This window comes from Lissotriton vulgaris, chromosome 1_1 (genome assembly GCF_964263255.1).
Source record: "Lissotriton vulgaris chromosome 1_1, aLisVul1.2, whole genome shotgun sequence".
In the NCBI taxonomy this organism is placed as follows: domain Eukaryota; kingdom Metazoa; phylum Chordata; class Amphibia; order Caudata; family Salamandridae; genus Lissotriton; species Lissotriton vulgaris.
In genome coordinates this window covers 2052903917-2052921753 of record NC_141685.1, presented here as the reverse complement: position 1 = coordinate 2052921753, position 17837 = coordinate 2052903917, and the positions used below count along the sequence as shown (strand labels likewise).

General features: G+C 41.9%; 1 protein-coding gene across 1 annotated transcript in view; it reads left to right on the top strand.

Moving 5' to 3' along the window:
• LOC147751598 (solute carrier organic anion transporter family member 1A6-like) overlaps nucleotides 1-17837 on the top strand; it is a 213431-nt gene that overhangs the window by 58522 nt on the left and 137072 nt on the right. The window contains exon 2 of the mRNA XM_086933556.1: nucleotides 1373-1514. Coding sequence (XP_086789682.1) covers nucleotides 1373-1514 — 142 coding nt within the window. The remainder of the gene's footprint in view (nucleotides 1-1372; nucleotides 1515-17837) is intronic.

Sequence of the window (17837 nt, the reverse complement as noted above, 5' to 3'; positions counted from 1 at the left end):
GAACATTCATATATCCAGCAAGGCCAAAATCGATACATTGTGTATATATAACTAGGGGGCATATTACCAAGCAATAGCGATAATTATTGCTATTGCTTGGTTAGAGACAAAACTTTACCGCTGAGCTGCGGCGATTTTTACCACAAACAAACCTTGGTATTACCAAGGTTTAACGCAAATGCGATAAAAATCGCCGCAAAGCATGAATATCGCTGCAAAGTCAGCGATATTCATGCATTACCGAGCTAATGCTCTTAGCCATGTTATCCACCTCCCATTGGATAACATGGCTAAGAACTGCTCAGGGCAGGTGTTAGCTTTTGGAGATATTCGCGCTTAGCGTGAATATCTCCAAAAGTTGGTAATAGGAGATAGCGATGTTAGCGACTGTTTTCAGTCGCTAACATCTTGGCACGCCCACTTTGCATGTCATTAGTAATAAATATCACTGACATGCAAAGCGGGGCCCAAGATGGTCGTTATCTCCTACTAGCTGTCACTAACTGGTGTTAGCGACAGCTAGGTAATACGGAGATAATTTTATCTCCGCTTTCTTGGCTTTTAAAGCCAAAAAAGCGGAGATAAACCCCCTTGATAATATGCCCCTAGATTCGAGGCTAAGAAATTACATTTTCCTCAACGTCAATTCTTTTAAGAAGGTTTGTGCAATAGGCATGGATTGTTACTCTCACGATATATCCTGTATTTCTTCTGCTATTTGTATATTCGTCTGCATTTGCTGACAGTGCAACCTTCCTTATAAATGTAGCACTTAGGGGTCAATTTGTACTTCCTTTAAATGTTAAACTCCAAATAATACTAAACAACTCGGTCCATCTACTATATAAACATACCAAAAGCAAGACGTACAAAGAAGAAGACTTGTTCTAAATATGTGCAGCTGAGGCTATTGATAAATATTGTGTGTTAAATGTAGGCTTTCCACCAATTCTGCTAGTCTGTTAATACCCGAAGGATATCATTTATACAAATGCTTAGGGGTCTACTTCCCGTTCTCATGGGGAAAAGAGCAGTTGTGAGGGTCAAAGATGTCTAAAAAATTCTCAGCAATTCATAGTATTGTTGGTTCAGAAGAACTTTGTGTTCAAATCAGTAAGAGCAATTTCTGGGTTCACATGTCCATTTAATTTTTGTGAAGTGTCAAGTATTTCTTTGCCAGTTGGTCCCTGTCTGTCTTTCAATCATGTTCAGGAATCATTCACACATATAATCTGCCATCCTAAATGAACGCAGGTCTGACAGCTGGTGTTTTAACTCTTTAAACTCTTATCAATTGTTGAACTTTGTCTACAAGAACTACAAAATTTTGATCAATAGAATTGTTTTCTGTAACACATCCTATTATTTTTAGGTGTTTCTTATGGCTCTATCTTTTAGCTACATGGTAAAAGGAATGTCAGAAGCTAATTCAAAAAGTATGATCACACAACTCGAGAGAAGATTTCATATTTCTGCATCTATTGCTGGGCTCATTGATTCAAGCTTTGAAATTGGTAAGTCTTTATTTTTCTAAACCTTGTATGCGATACACTTGGATTTATATAAGCACCAACAAAAACAGTCCAAATGACAAAGGGCGCACAAATTAGCTGGTGCTTACAGCAAGGCTGTATCACGCAGCAAAGTATCACGCAGCCATCTCTAGAGGGTTTTCTTTCTTTTATTTGCTAAGCCATCCTTACTCCACCTACGCGTTTCAACCAAACTGGTCTTGAACAGGGTACATGGCCATGTACCATGATCAAGACCAGTTTTGTTAAAACGTTGTAGGTGGAGTAAGGAAGTAAGGATGGCTTAACAAATAAAAGAAAGAAAACTCTCTGGAGAGTGCTGTGTGATACTTTTGGTTGAATATATATATAAGGTCTTGATCACAGTGGTTTTTACTGGTAATCAACCTTTATCCCGCATGTTTTTTCCAGTAGACTTTCAGGTCGCATACTATTAATCCGCAATGTCATTTATCCCGCATACCATCATCCCGCATTTTTTTACAACGCATGTGCTTTTATCACGCATGCCTTTACAACGAAATACGTTGTAAAGGCATGTATGGTAAATGTATTTGCGTTGTAAACGATGACGAGAGAGGTAAGGAGGTTTGGGTAAATATTTAAGGGTGGGGGTCATGCTGGGGTAGTGATTGTGTAGTGTAGTGTTGTGTTAGTGTAGTGTAGAGTTGTGGTGGTTGTTTAGTGTAGGGTCGTGCTGGGGGAAGTGTAATAGGGGTTAGGGTAGTGTAGTGTTTGTGTAGTGTAGGGTCATGCTGGGGGTCGTGTTTTAGGGTTTAGGGTAGTGTTGTAGTGTTTGTGTAGTGTAGGGTCATGCTAGTGGGTAGTGTTTTAGGGTTTTGGGTAGTGTTGTAGTATTGGGTCATGCTGGGGGTAGTGTTTTAGGGTTTTGGGTAGTGTTGTAGTGTAGGGTCATGCAGAGGTAGTGTTGTAGGGTTTAGGGTAGTGTTGTAGTGTTTGTGTAGTGTTGGGTTATGCTGGGGTGTAGTTTGTTAGGGGTTAGGGTACTGTTGTAGTGTTGTAGTGTAGGGTCATGCTGGGGCTAGTGTTTTAGGGTTTTGGTAGTGAAGGACTGGGTTCTGCTAAGACCCAGCGGTGCCAGGGATAACACCTAAAACCTTCGTGGGTAACCTGTTCCGGCGTACAAATGACAGAGACACGGGACACTTCCTTCGGCGTCAAAGATTCGAGGTTTATTACTGCAGGGAACACAGAAGTCACAAGAAGTACAACATGTGTAGGTTCGAGGAGTCTGATTCAATTTGTACCTGTGGATCGCTCCTTTTATACAGTTTTCTAGCATAGGATGACATGGTGCACAAAGGTTTACAACTTGGTTCCCATCGTAAAAGGCGAAAGGGGTCGCTTTCATGTATTTAGGGCCGGGAACATAATCACAGTAACATTTGGCAGTTCCCAACTGTAAAAACGCATCTTCCCACCATAAGTACATTCCAATCAGTAGTAAACGAATCGAGGAAGAGACAGAAACAGGTGCAGAGGAAGATGAGAACAGTGAGCAGGTCCAAAAAAGGTGTAAAAGGGGTGGTACCAGGAAACGCGAGTTGCAGGCATCAAAGGGGCGTGCTTAATGAATGCACAGCTAAGACAATAGAGCGGCACGGCAAGATGAGCCTCGAGCGGGCCATCTGCCTTACAGTGCCATCCCCCTCATCATAAAGACACCTCCAAAGGAAACGTGTCTTCCGCAGGAGCTTGGGAATCCCAGGGTCGCGAAGCGGACAGCGTCCGTTCGCTGGCTACTTGAGGGCAAGAAACAAAATGGATGCCGTATCTAAGATGGAACCCGTGGGTTCAGATGAAGAAACCCACGAAACAAACGAGCGGTTCAGGTTAGCACAGTGTAAACGTGTACATCCACTAACTCGTCATTTGCGGTTCATAGATATCAGACTCGACCATATTCGTGCGAGTCAAAAACACCACTTACAATTGTCACGGAACCTCAGTAGTGTTGTAATGTTTGTGTAGTGTAGGGTCATGCTGGGATGCAGTGTTTTACGGTTTAGGATAGTGTTGTAGTGTTTGTGTAGTGTAGGGTCATGCTGGGGTTAGTGTTTTAGGGTTTTGGGTAGTGTTGTAGTATAGGGTCATGCTGGGGGTATTGTTTTAGGGTTTTGGGTAGTGTTGTGTAGGGTCATGCAGGGGTAGTGTTTTAGGGTTAAGGGTAGTGTTGTAGTGTTTGTGTAGTTTAGGGTCATGCTGGGGTGTAGTGTTTTAGGGTTTAGGGTAGTGTTGTAGTGTTTGTGTAGTGTAGGATCATGCTGGGGGTAGTGTTTTAGGGTTTTGGATAGTGTTGTAGTGTAGGGTCATGCAGGGGTAGTGTTTTAGGGTTTAGGGTAGTGTTGTACTGCGTTCTGCCCGCTGCGATGCTCATTTACATATTTGAACGCCGACGCGTTTCAGGGTTTCACACCCCTTCCTCACGGGCTGCCGCATGTGAACAACTGAGCCTCGCATCATCATTGTCAGCAATCTTTATTGATATCCCTGCCTTTCAATGGGCGTATGCTTAATGGGACATTGATGCATGCTGGAACATATAGTTCTTAAATGCGAGTTGAATGTTAATTACTTTGGTAAGTTCAGGTGTTCTTTATGCATTCAGGCTTAATTTGTATCCTTAGTTGGTTTAGAGTCTTTTAGCCGGCATTATTAATTGCAGAGTCTCTGTGCTGACACGTTTAAGTTGGGACATAAACGACAGCCTCACTTACTGGAAACTCCTGTCTGCTCCAAGTAGTGATGGTGCTCCTCCCCACGGCCAAGTCGCCGTGTAAAATCTTTTGATCCAAGGTGCCTGTGGCATTTAGGAGGTCACACGACAGAAACTCGCCAAACGGCTTTTGCGTTCTGCCCGCTGCGATCCTCATTTGCATATTTGAACGCCAACGCGTTTCAGGGTTTCACACCCCTTCCTCATGGGCTGCCGCATGTGAACAACTGAGCCTCGCATCATCATTGTCAGCAATCTTTATTGATATCCCTGCCTTTCAATGGGCGTATCCTTAATGGGACGTTGATGCATGCTGCAATTAATAATGCCGGCTAAAAGACTCTAAACCTACTAAGGATACAAATTAAGCCTGAATGCATGAAGAACACCTGAACTTACCAAAGTAATTAACATTCAACTCGCATTTCAGAACTATATGTTCCAGCATGCATCAACGTCCCATTAAGCATACGCCCATTGAAAGGCAGGGGTATCAATAAAGATTGCTGACAATGATGATGCGAGGCTCAGTTGTTCACATGCGGCAGCCCATGAGGAAGGCGCGTGAAACCCTGAAGCGCGTCGACGTTCAAACATGTAAATGAGGATCGCAGCGGGCAGCACACAAAAGCTGTTTGGCGAGTTTCTGTCGTGTGACCTCCTAAATGCCACAGGCACAGGGGGGGTTGAATTCCACGGAAGACTTTTATACGTGCCTATGACAATAACATACTGCCGTGCACTGTAATCTGCTTCCCCTGTAGAGCAGTCTTTTGCTCCCAAACATATAATTTTGGTGTATCTGTCTGTCTTGTGATTAAGATCTTTTGTCTTAACAGCATATAGCTTAGAGGTTCGGATGGTTTAAGTGTGGAGTGCAGCCTAGGCTTAGGTTGCACTTGGATGTACTAAGAGCTTTTTCACCTTAAAGAGAACCAGCCAGTAAGCTCTATAGAGAAAGAGTTGGAAAAAACAATATCACATATCCACAAAAAATTTAAAAACTTTCACACAAAAAAAGTGCACAGTTTAGTTCTCTTATTTCTCACTAGTCACGTAGGTACATCCGGGTTAAGGTATGGTCCAACCAGGCAATCCAGGAGCACAGTGGAGGGTTTGAAGGGCAGAGGCTGCGATGGTCTCCCCTACTTCGGTGGGGTCAACATCTCCTCTGCCCCACATATTTATGATACGTTATTTATAAATTTTATATTTTGTATATATTGGTTCAGAAATTCGGTGTTATACATGATTTTGTACAAGATGTATATTGTATATAGTGTATATATTGAGTATGATCCTCATGACACAAATTGCACTTTGCACAACGATATTGATTTTACATTTGGATTTATCCAGTGATCTTTTTCGTGTATTGTTTACATAAATGTAATTGCACCTGCACTTTAATATTATTGAGTGGACTGTTGCAATAAGGCGCCAATTCAGGGATTATCCCAGGATGTCTGTAGCTCAAAATCTGTTGTCCATGTCTATGATGTAGTGCAACACGTGGCCAAAACCTACCAATCAGAATGTACTTCCACTGAGCACTAGCACTTTAAAAATTGCCTCTTCCCCAGCGTGCGTCATGTGATCAAGGCCTCTGTGTAGGCCGAAACGTCATGCTGTGGTGTGCCGCTTCCTCGAGGGAACAATAAAGGAATATTGCTCACTGCACCTGAGGTCTCCTCTCTTCTTCCTGCGCAGTGGTTTCCAGTACTGGGATCCGGGCGAGAGGCAGCAGGGATTGTTTCATATTGCCAAACCGGCAGTGTGCTTCGCCGGTATTCGGATGACCCCTCCCCTTGCTTGCGGCGGAACAACAGGAAGCCGAGACCTCTGTTGACGCGGAAGTCGTCTGTTTCTCCCGTTAGGGAGTATCTGTTCCAGCCCCCGGTTACTGCTAACGCTGTGCTGCCTGTGAACCCAACGAGGAGCCTGCCGAGCGTTCCGCTCTGGATGTGATTCTTCGGTTGGGATCGGTGAAGCGGCACGGAAAAGAAAACACCGGTAAGGGGAGAGTGTGCTTGACTGTACGGCGGTTTGTATTAGCAGCGTTCGCCTAAACAGCTGTGAGAGCGCATCACGCGCAATATTGACTTTGAGGAAGCGGCATGTCGGCAGACGCACTCAGAGCGAGGGAACAGGCAGCGCTTAACGCGTTTGATGACTCCCCGGCCGGGGGGTCTGCTGAACCATCCGCCTCTAATGCACCGGCTGATGAAGTTGGCAGCGTTCGTGACCATTTCAAAAAATTGGAGAAGCTGATGAAAAGGGAACTCTCCAAGTGGTGGGAGCACCGTTCACTGAGTCGCTATTTGGAAGTTAATAGGATACCGTGTGGTCTGCGAGTCATGCTGGCTCCAAGTTACGAGGACCCAGACCCGGAAATGCTCCGTGAATGGGCAGACTGCAATTTAGAATCATCACGTAAATTAGTCCAAATACTGGTCCGCTATGCGGAGAGTGACCGGCTCAAGACACAGGCTAAGATTGAGGAGCTCAACCAGGTCATAGAAACAGCCAGTGTGGACTGTCCTAATGAGTGCACTAAACTCAGAGGCGACATGATGGCGAGGATACAAAAGGAAGAAGAATCTATCAGCAAAAGGAAAGCCTGGAAATTCCAACGTGACAAGGCAGACTATGCGGAAGGCCGCATTTTCACTTTTGCGAAGAAGTATGACGCTATCAAAGCCTCACGGGGCCAAAAAATTGCAGCCACTGCGGATCGCTCGAATCAAGCACACGGAGCAGCACAGCAGGATGACTCCTCAGAGTCCAACTTTAGTTCAAGTATGAATAGCGACTCAGACTCCAATTCTGCACAATCAGGAAGGCAATTGGGGTTTACAAAGCTTACGCCAGCAGAGGAATTGGACTGTGTAAGGAAAGACTGGCGAGGGACCCTACGCCCGAGAACGCAGTCGCGCTCAGGAATAAAAAAATCAACGCCAAACGCTACCAACGTCGCAAGGCCAGATCCAGAGGAAGAGCCAAATCAGCAGAAAAGGAAGAAAAAGAGTGCAAAGAGATGGAACAGGAAGTGAACTTGCAATCTGGAGCTAAAGACGTTGCCCCCTCCATTATCAACTTGACTGACATGATCCTGTCTGAATCTGAGCTTTGCATCCTGTCTAAAGGTCTCACATTTTGTCCTCCATGCGATCTGAATTATGCGGACACAAGAATTGATCTCTATAAATTTGTCCGCAAAATCAAATTACAGAAACACTTTGCTGGAGGTAAAACCCGCAGCAGCGTGACGCGGGTTGAAGCAGGAGATGAGGGACTACAAGCCCGTGATATGCCAGGTTTGGAGGCCCTAGAATCTCTCAGATTGGAGCAGTCATCGTCCCAAGCTACATTTGGAGGTGAGCCCAACAGGGTGGGAGGGCTAACGTCTTTTAAACCACGCTCCAGGTTCACACCTGTCATGATCTATGATAACCTCGATATCTTCCACGATGCAGTTGTCAAAGACATTAAGTCATTACACTCCAAGGTGCTAAATTCCAAACGGAAAAAATTCACACAAAATGATCAATACATGCGACTCATCCAGAAAATTCAGGCCAATGAAAATGTTATTGTTAGACAGTCTGACAAGGGAGGGAATATAGTTTTGTGGCCACGAAAACTATACCTGGAAGAAGCCCTCTACCAATTAAATGATTTAAACTGCTACAGACACAGTGACATTTCGTTGGTCAAAAAAGCTCAGGAAGATTTCCACTCGTTGCTTATGGGGTGGAGGTCTTTTGGCCTGCTGAGCATGGATGAGCTTAAATATCTAAAGAACAACCATCCAGTCATGCCAGTCCTATACCTAATCCCGAAGATCCATAAGAATCCACATAAACCCCCGGGAAGACCGATAATTGCAGCGTGTGGGGGTTTACTAGAGAAAACAACAGTGTATGTGGACTCTTTCTTGCAGGAATTTGTTCAGGAGTTACCATCTTATGTGCAAGATTCCAATGATTTTGTAAGAAAGATACAGGATATAGAGTGGGATATGGATCTGTGGCTCATTACATTAGATGTCACGTCTTTATATACTAGTATTAATCATCAAGACGGATTGCGAGCCATAGAATTCTACCTAGGATTGAGACCAATAATCATGACTGACCACAATCGCATGTTACTCTCTATGATTTCATTTTGTTTACACCACAATTTTTTCATGTTTAACAATAGATATTACCAGCAGGTCAGGGGTGTGGCCATGGGGGCCTGTTTCTCTCCCAGTTATGCCTGTCTTCACATGGGCTACTGGGAGAGACAGGTCCTCTATGGCACGCACGCTGACATTTCCAGACAATCTATTGTTAGGTGGTATCGTTATATAGACGATGTGTTCCTAGTCTGGAAGGGCACCCGCCAAGAGGCTGAGCACTTTGTTGACCTCATCAATAGGAATGATTACAACCTGAACTTTACCTCCACCATCAGCAGGGATCAGGTGCATTTCCTTGACATGACAGTTACACCAGGAGCAGCAAAACTTGAAACCAGGCTGTATCGCAAGGAGACGGCTGGAAATACAATTCTCCACGCCAGCAGCCATCATCCAGCTCACCTTATACGTAGCATTCCGTATGGCAAAATGTTACGTATAAGACGATTGAGTAGTACAGAAGCCCAGTGCAATCTTGCTCAGCAAGCTAGCAGGACCAGATTCCTGGCCAGGGGGTATAAGGCCGCAGTAGTGGATAAGGCCATAACTAAAGCTAATGCCATTCCACGTGACCATGCCCTTCAGCCCAAAGTCCATAATAAGTCTACTACCACTAATGATCAACCAGTCAGACTGATTTGGGCTTTCAATAGGCAACACGGAGCGCTGGGGAAAATAGTTTCCAAACATTGGAATTTGGTGAAATGTGACCCAGTGATAGGGGACAGAATATCTAATACCCCATCCATCACATACAGGCGAGCATATTCCATGCAGAATGCCCTAGTAAAATCTAGCCCAGAAGTCCTTACCAGTAAAAATTGGCTAGGGAAGAGTAAGGGCTTTAGGAAGTGTTCATCCTGCAAGGCTTGCCAGCATGGATTGAACAAAACTGAATATGCAATCCCCTTCACCTCCATTGCACGCAAGATTAAAAAACAGCTTACGTGTATAAGCGAGTATGTGGTGTATGTGCTGGAGTGTCCGTGTGCCCTGCGTTATGTTGGCAGTACCAAATTGCAGGTGCACAAGAGGATACTCCAGCACATCAGGGCCATCAACACAAGTGATCCGGCATACCCGGTGGCCCGCCATTTTAAGGAACACCACAATAATGACAGTTCCCTGTTGCGCTACTATGCCATTGACTGTGTTGGTCCTCTTAGGAGAGGAGGAGATAGAGATGGGGCTTTGAGAAAACTAGAGACCAGGTATATACTGGAAATGGATTGCCGAGCTCCGGGGGGGTTGAATTCCACGGAAGACTTTCATACGTGCCTATGACAATAACATACTGCCGTGCACTGTTATCTGCTTCCCCTGTAGAGCAGTCTTTTGCTCCCAAACATATCATTTTGGTGTATCTGTCTGTCTTGTGATTAAGATCTTTTGTCTTAACAGCATATAGCTTAGAGGTTTGGATGGTTTAAGTGTGGAGTGCAGCCTAGGCTTAGGTTGCACTTGGATGTACTAAGAGCTTTTTCACCTTAAAGAGAGCCAGCCAGTAAGCTCTATAGAGAAAGAGTTGGAAAAAACAATATCACATATCCACAAAAAATTTAAAAACTTTCACACAAAAAAAGTGCACAGTTTAGTTCTCTTATTTCTCACTAGTCACGTAGGTACATCCGGGTTAAGGTATGGTCCAACCAGGCAATCCAGGAGCACAGTGGAGGGTTTGAAGGGCAGAGGCTGCGATGGTCTCCCCTACTTCGGTGGGGTCAACATCTCCTCTGCCCCCACACTTTCCAGCTCAGTGTAAACACACGTGTAAACAAATCTGTGCATTAACAATGGGATGCTGCGATCTTAGTGCTATGGTTTAAACACATTTATGCTGTGATATTATTCATGTTCACTATAGATCTCATCCCGCACCAATGGTGTTGTGTTCATATGTATATTTATTGGCAATATACTGTACAGTCATGGTTTTAACATATATATTTATATATTTATGATACGTTATTTATGAATTTATATTTTGTATATATTGGTTCAGAAATTCGGTGTTATACATGATTTTGTACAAGATGTATATTGTATATAGTGTATATATTGAGTATGATCCTCATGACACAAATTGCACTTTGCACAACGATATTGATTTTACATTTGGATTTATCCAGTGATCTTTTTCGTGTATTGTTTACATAAATGTAATTGCACCTGCACTTTAATATTATTGAGTGGACTGTTGCAATAAGGCGCCAATTCAGGCATTATCCCAGGATGTCTGTAGCTCAAAATCTGTTGTCCATGTCTATGATGTAGTGCAACACGTGGCCAAAACCTACCAATCAGAATGTACTTCCACTGAGCACTAGCACTTTAAAAATTGCCTCTTCCCCAGCGTGCGTCATGTGATCAAGGCCTCTGTGTAGGCCGAAACGTCATGCTGTGGTGTGCCGCTTCCTCGAGGGAACAATAAAGGAATATTGCTCACTGCACCTGAGGTCTCCTCTCTTCTTCCTGCGCAGCGGTTTCCAGTACTGGGCTCCGGGCGAGAGGCAGCAGGGATTGTTTCATATATATATATATATATACATATATATATATATATATATATATATATATATATATATATATATATATATATATATATATATATATTCACTGAAAAAACCATAGGTTATAGACCATATATAGTTAGGAATTCGCATTTACAAAACCTTATTTTACTCACACAAAACCATTGAAATTCCATATATAGTTAGTTGCACTAACTATATATCGCGCACCCACAATCCACTGCTGATGATGTCACATATTACATCATTCATGACATGGTCAGTGACATCACTGATGACATCACTGATGACATCTCAAATGACATCACTGATGACATCTCAAATGACATCACTGATGACATCACTGATGACATCTCATTTGACATTACTGATCACATCACTGATGATATCATTCATGTGATAATACGATGAACCTCTTCAGACTCTAATATAACCTTAGATACAATCTGTGTAAACAGACACTCACAGACTGTCACTCATCCATGGAGTTACTCACACACCTAGTCAGTCATGCAAAGAATCAATCACACCTCCATTTCCTCAACTATACAGTTATACAAACTTTACTTATTCAAACATATACTAACACATATTTACTCTCTTATACAATCCCTGATACAAGTTCACAATGATCCATACAGCCACTCACACATTCACTGGCTCGTATGCACAGTTATTTATATATGTCAACTCTCACATGTACTGTGTTTTACATATGTACTTACTTTGACATGTAGCACTGAGATATCCATTCACTCACCAATACACTCATGCACACAGTCAACCGCCCATATAGCTGTTTCCACATGCACTTTTGAACTCATACACCTAGTGAATCAACTGCTCACACATCTATGCACAGAGTCATACACCTCCCAGCCACCCACACACACACTCAGTCTCCCATACAAATACTTGGGCAACCAATCAATAACCCATATAGTTACTCATATAGCTACTTATCAACACATGCAACAGTTTACAGAACAACAGACATAATGATGCACAAATTAAGACAGTTTAGTCACTAACCAATGCACTCAGTGAGACACATTTAATCACTCACTCATACAGTCAGTCATGCACCTACTAAATCCTTCATCCAGACACTTATACATCCACTCATTCTTCAATATGTAAGACATATTTTAACTTTACAGAAACATACAGTCACTGGATGTTGTCATCAGTGATGTCATCAGTGATGTCATTTGAGATGTCATCAGTGATGTCATCAGTGATGTCACTGACCATGTCATGAATGATGTAATATGTGACATCATCAGCAGTGGATTGTGGGTGCGCGATATATAGTTAGTGCAACTAACTATATATGGAATTTCAATGGTTTTGTGTGAGTAAAATAAGGTTTTGTAAATGCGAATTCCTAACTATATATGGTCTATAACCTATGGTTTTTTCAGTGAATTTTCAAGGTTTTGTAAATGCTAATTCCTAACTATATATGGTCTATAACCTATGGTTTTTTCAGTGAATTTTCAAGGTTTTGTAAATGCTAATTCCTAACTATATATGGTCTATAGCCTATGGTTTTTTCAGTGAATATATATATATACATACATATATAAACATATATCATCTGTATATCTATATAAATACAAACATAAATGCATGCATACATATACTTATATGCATACAGATGCATGTTATTTACATGAAAGTTGAAAGAACACTAATAAAAGCAAAGCTAAAAAGCCACCTCATTACAAACAGAATGGCTTTAACTTAAACGAGGGCGAGATCTATTGCATTTTCAATGCTTGTTTACTTTGGTTCCATCAAGAAGGCATTCAGATGTGTCACACATTTGCCATAAATTCTGAATGTTAGCACTCTAGTTGCACATTAGATCACTGTAGTAAAGCTACTGCTCACCAGGGACGTCTGCTGCTGGTATTCAAAGTGCATGTTTCAGGCTGCATGTCAGATTTTTTTTAATGAAATAGAAGAGGATTTGAGAAGTCACTCAAAATGATCCCTAATTTTTCTTTCTGAAGCACTAATCATACTTTCTATGGCAACATTAACCCCCTCATGTTGTTCCTTTTTAAATTGAGTGTTTTCAGACTTACCACTTCATTCCAATCAAGATGGCTTCTGGTGTGCCATACTTTTGTCATAAGTAAGACTGTTAGCGCTCTAGTTGTTCTTTAGAACACTCTGGGACATTCTGTCATTGGGCTATACTTGGGGTTCATCTGGGTGATATTTGGGCTACATTTAGGCTCTTTTGTCTCTGGTGGCCATCTTGGGAGACTGTATGTCAGAATTTTTAAATGAAATTGAAGAGGGTTTGAGAAGTCACTCAAAATGTGCCCTAATTTTTCTTTCTGCAGCACTAATCATAATTCATATGGCAAAATATACCCCCTCATTTTGTTCCTTTTTAAATTAAATGTTTTAAGAGTTACCACTTTATTCCAATCAAGATGGCTTCAGGTGTGCCATACCTTTGTAATAAGTAGGACTGTTAGCGCTCTAGTTGTTCTTTAGAACACTCTGGGACATTCTGTCATTGGGTTATACTTGGGCTACATCTGGGTGATATTTGGGCTACATTTGGGCTCTTTTGTCTCTGGTGGCCATTTTGGGAGACTGCATGTCAGAATTTTTTAATGAAATAGAAGAGGATTTGAAAAGTCACTCAAAATGTGCCCTAATTTTTCTTTCTGCAGCACTAATAATACCTTCTATTGCATAATATACCCTCTCATTTTGTTCCTTTTTAAATTAAATGTTTTAAGAGTTACCACTTTATTCCCATCACAATGGCTCCAGGTGTGCTATACCTTTGTAATAAGTAGGACTGTTAGCGCTCTAGTTGTTCTTTAGAACACTCTGGGACATTCTGTCATTGGGCTATACTTGGGCTACATCTGGGTGATATTTGGGCTATATTTGGGCTCTTTTGTCTCTGGTGGCCATTTTGGGAGACTGCATGTCAGAATGTTTTAATGAAATAGAAAAGGATTTGAGAAGTCACTCAAAATGTGCCCTAATTTTTCATTCTGCAGCACTAATCATACTTTCTATGGCAAAATATACCCCCTCATGTTGTTTCTTTTTAAATTAAATGTTTTAAGAGTTACCACTTTATTCCAATCAAGATGGCTTCAGGTGTGCCATACCTTTGTAATAAGTAGGACTGTTAGCGCTCTAGTTGTTCTTTAGAACACTCTGGGACATTCTGTCATTGGGCTATACTTGGGCTACATCTGGGTGATATTTGGGCTACATTTGGGCTCTTTTGTCTCTGGTGGCCATTTTGGGAGACTGCATGTCAGAATGTTTTAATGAAATAGAAAAGGATTTGAGAAGTCACTCAAAATGTGCCCTAATGTTTCATTCTGCAGCACTAATCATACTTTCTATGGCAAAATATACCCCCTCATGTTGTTTCTTTTTAAATTAAATGTTTTAAGAGTTACCACTTTATTTCAATCAAGATGGCTTCAGGTGTGCCATACCTTTGTAATAAGTAGGACTGTTAGCGCTCTAGTTGTTCTTTAGAACACTCTAGGAGGCTGCAGTAGAACACAAAGGAATCAACTGACAGTCTCTGTCCTTGTTGGATGTACATGTTTTACTGAGAATGTCAGACTTCATTTTCACATGACTGAGAAAGATAATGTGAATTTACAGAAAATATGCTTTCAGTTTAGCTTATAGATCCCCTTCCAAACCACTGTGGGAAAATCATGAGATATTAGTTTTCTTTCAAACAATATTCATGATATCACAGCAGAAGGTTTTTTCACATGGTAAAATCACCTTAGAACCCACCACAATTCCTAAAACGAGTATGGTACCATCAACAAATGATTTATAATGTAACTAAAGTCCTAAAACCCTCTATTAACTACAATGCTTTTTAATGAGGTGCTATCATGTATATTGGTCCCAAGATGGCTGCCAACACTTCTTGGATGAAGTGCTGACAGCCAATCAGATCAGATGTGTGGTTAGGCTCCGCCCAGATATATATCTTTTTTTGAACCTAAATTACTCAAAATCCACTGGAGCACATATATTGAGACCTAGCAAAGGCACATCGGGCTAACAGTCCCTACAATTTTGCCAAGTTTCGTGCAAATCCATTCAGCCGTTCGAGCTAAAAGTGAGGCCAACCGCCCTATGGAAATTAACATGGGAAAAACGCGTTTTGGGACCCCCTTTTTTTCTCGGCCCCCCCTTGATGAAACCCCCCCAAATTGTCAGGGGCTGCTCAGAAACAAAATGTTCCATTTTCCTGAAAATTTCAGCCAATTCCGTCCACAAACGCCAAAGTTATTAGACATAGAATTTTCAAAAATCCCATAGAGAAAAAATCCTAACTATATATACCTACTGGCGACCGCCAGTAGGTAATATATATATATATATATATATATATATATTTTTTTTTATCCAAGGTATATATATAACCTACTTGGGGTCACCCGTAGGTAAATATAGTTAGGACCGAGTTTCCATAGGAAGAGAATTTTATGTTTTGCTTATAACTTTGGTGTTGTTTGATGAAACTATGAAATTTTCAAAACTAATTAATTGTTCATATCAGCTCCTATGTTAGAAGTTTGGGGGTGATTTGTCATGGGGGGCCTAGAAAAAAGGGGGGCCTCAAAACGTGTTTTCTCTATGTTATTTCCATAGGAAACTTTAGACAAGGCTACAGGTCGAACTGGTGAACGGAATGACCCCACATTTGGCAGGGAGAAGGGTCTTGGTCTAGAAAGCACACTTTTGTTTATTTGGTGTAAATCCATCCAGTAGTTTTTGAGAAATATAGAAATTTACAGATATCCATATATGGGAATTCTGCCATCTGATTGGCTGAGGCGTTACGAGCAGGAGCTTGCTGCTGATTGGCTGCGAGCGGGGCGAGCGGTTGCAACTAGGAAGTGTTGGCCCCTATTTTTTGATCTTGTGGAAGTGAGTTTGATGGAAAAAGGGAGAAAAAAGTGGGAAAGAGGAGAGTAGGAGCGCTCTGAGCTCTATAGGCTGGTAAGGGTGTACTGTAGTGGGAGTGTGAAGCAAAGTATTCACCCCTACCAGTGTGAAAGTATAGTTTTGCCCACTGTGAGATGGTGCTGTGGTGAGGTGCTGGTACACTCCGGGATGAAAGTGTGCATTTAAACCGTGAGCTGAATGCTGTAAACTAATGTGCTCTGGGCACTGTAGTATACTGGCCGAAGCTAAGTATTTACCCCTACCGGTGTGAAAATGCTGTTTTGCCCACTGTGAGATGGTGCGGAGCTGAGGGGCCGGTGAACTTGGCGGTGAAAGCGTGTGCCTAAACTGTGAGCTGAGTTCTTTGTAGTATACTGGCAGAAGCGAAGAATTTCCATTACTGGTGTGAAAGTGAGGTTTTGCCTAGAGTAAGATGGTGCTGAGGTGAGGTACTGAGAGGATTAAAGCGCATGCTTAAACTGTGAGCTGAGTGCTGTAAACTGGTGTGCTGTGGGCGCTGTAGCATACTGGCCGAAGCAAAGTATTTACTCCAACCAGTGTGAAAGTGCTCTTTTGCCCTCTGTGAGATGGTGGTGAGGTGCTGGGACACTCAGGGATGAACGTGTGTGCCTAAACTGTGAGCTGAGTGCTCTGTAGCATACTGGCAGATGCAAAGTGTTTACCCATACCGGTGTGAAAGTGCTGTTTTGTCTAGAGTGAGATGGTGCAGAGGTGAGGTACCAGTAAACTCGGGAATTAAACCGTGTGCCTAAACTGTGAGCTGAATGCTGTAAACTGATGTGCTCTGGGTGGTGTAGCATACTGGCTGCTGTAGCATATGAGCGCAGGTGGTGTTAGAAGGCGTTTAGACTATAGCGGGATTGGGACGCAAAATACTCACTGGTACCGGTCTGAAGACTCTGGGATGAAACTGTGAGTGTAAGTCATGAGTTTATTGCTGTAAAGTGATGTGCTGTGGGAGCTGTAGGATACTGGCCTCTGTAACATACCTGTGTAAGCAAACTACTCACCCCTACCGGTCTGAAGACTCGAATAAAGTGTTTTAGGAAGCAGAAATAAAGAAATAATCATGAAGAATATAATGCAGAATGTTGCATTGCAACAGAAGACAAATGGTGAAATGAGGTTTGTCTAAGAAAGTGTAATAAAGAGATGGAGTTTGAAAATTATATAGAAAGTGTCTTTATTTAAGTGCCATAATTAGACCCACTGGTGCTAGAGCTAGGGCATCCAGCTGATCCCATGCTGAACCACTTCTGTTGTATTCAAATGTAAGCTCCTGCATCAGTTAATTGCATATTACATGTTACAGTTGCATGTGACATAAACAATAGCTACTACACTTGAATTACTCTATATTCTATAAGGAAAATAAAGGTATGATATGATTATCACATGTCTCCTTTAATAAAAGAAATAAATGAAAATAATTTGCAAAATGTAATCATCAAACTTTTTAGGTACCTTGGCAGTGCCTTTTAGTAACACAAAATTATCAACAGTAGAATAGTCAGCATTCTATTGTACAGTAGATTCAATGTGGTGTGTGTGTCAGAAATGGTACTAGTTCTACCCACATTGGAACTTTGAGGATGAATACAAACATTGTGCTTCTGAGAAGCACATTCTGTACCTTTGTAGTCAAACCATACATTATTGTCTTCAGCTGTTTCAAAAAACATTCTTGTGTAGAGAGCTAAGGCATCGAGCTGAGACGAACGCCAACCACTTCTGCTGTAGTCAAATCGAAGCTCCTGCATCAGTGAAGTGAAAATTATGTTATAGTTCTATGTGACATACACAATAGCTATTAGACATGAATGAATAAATTGTATAATTAAAATAAAGGTAGTTCACAA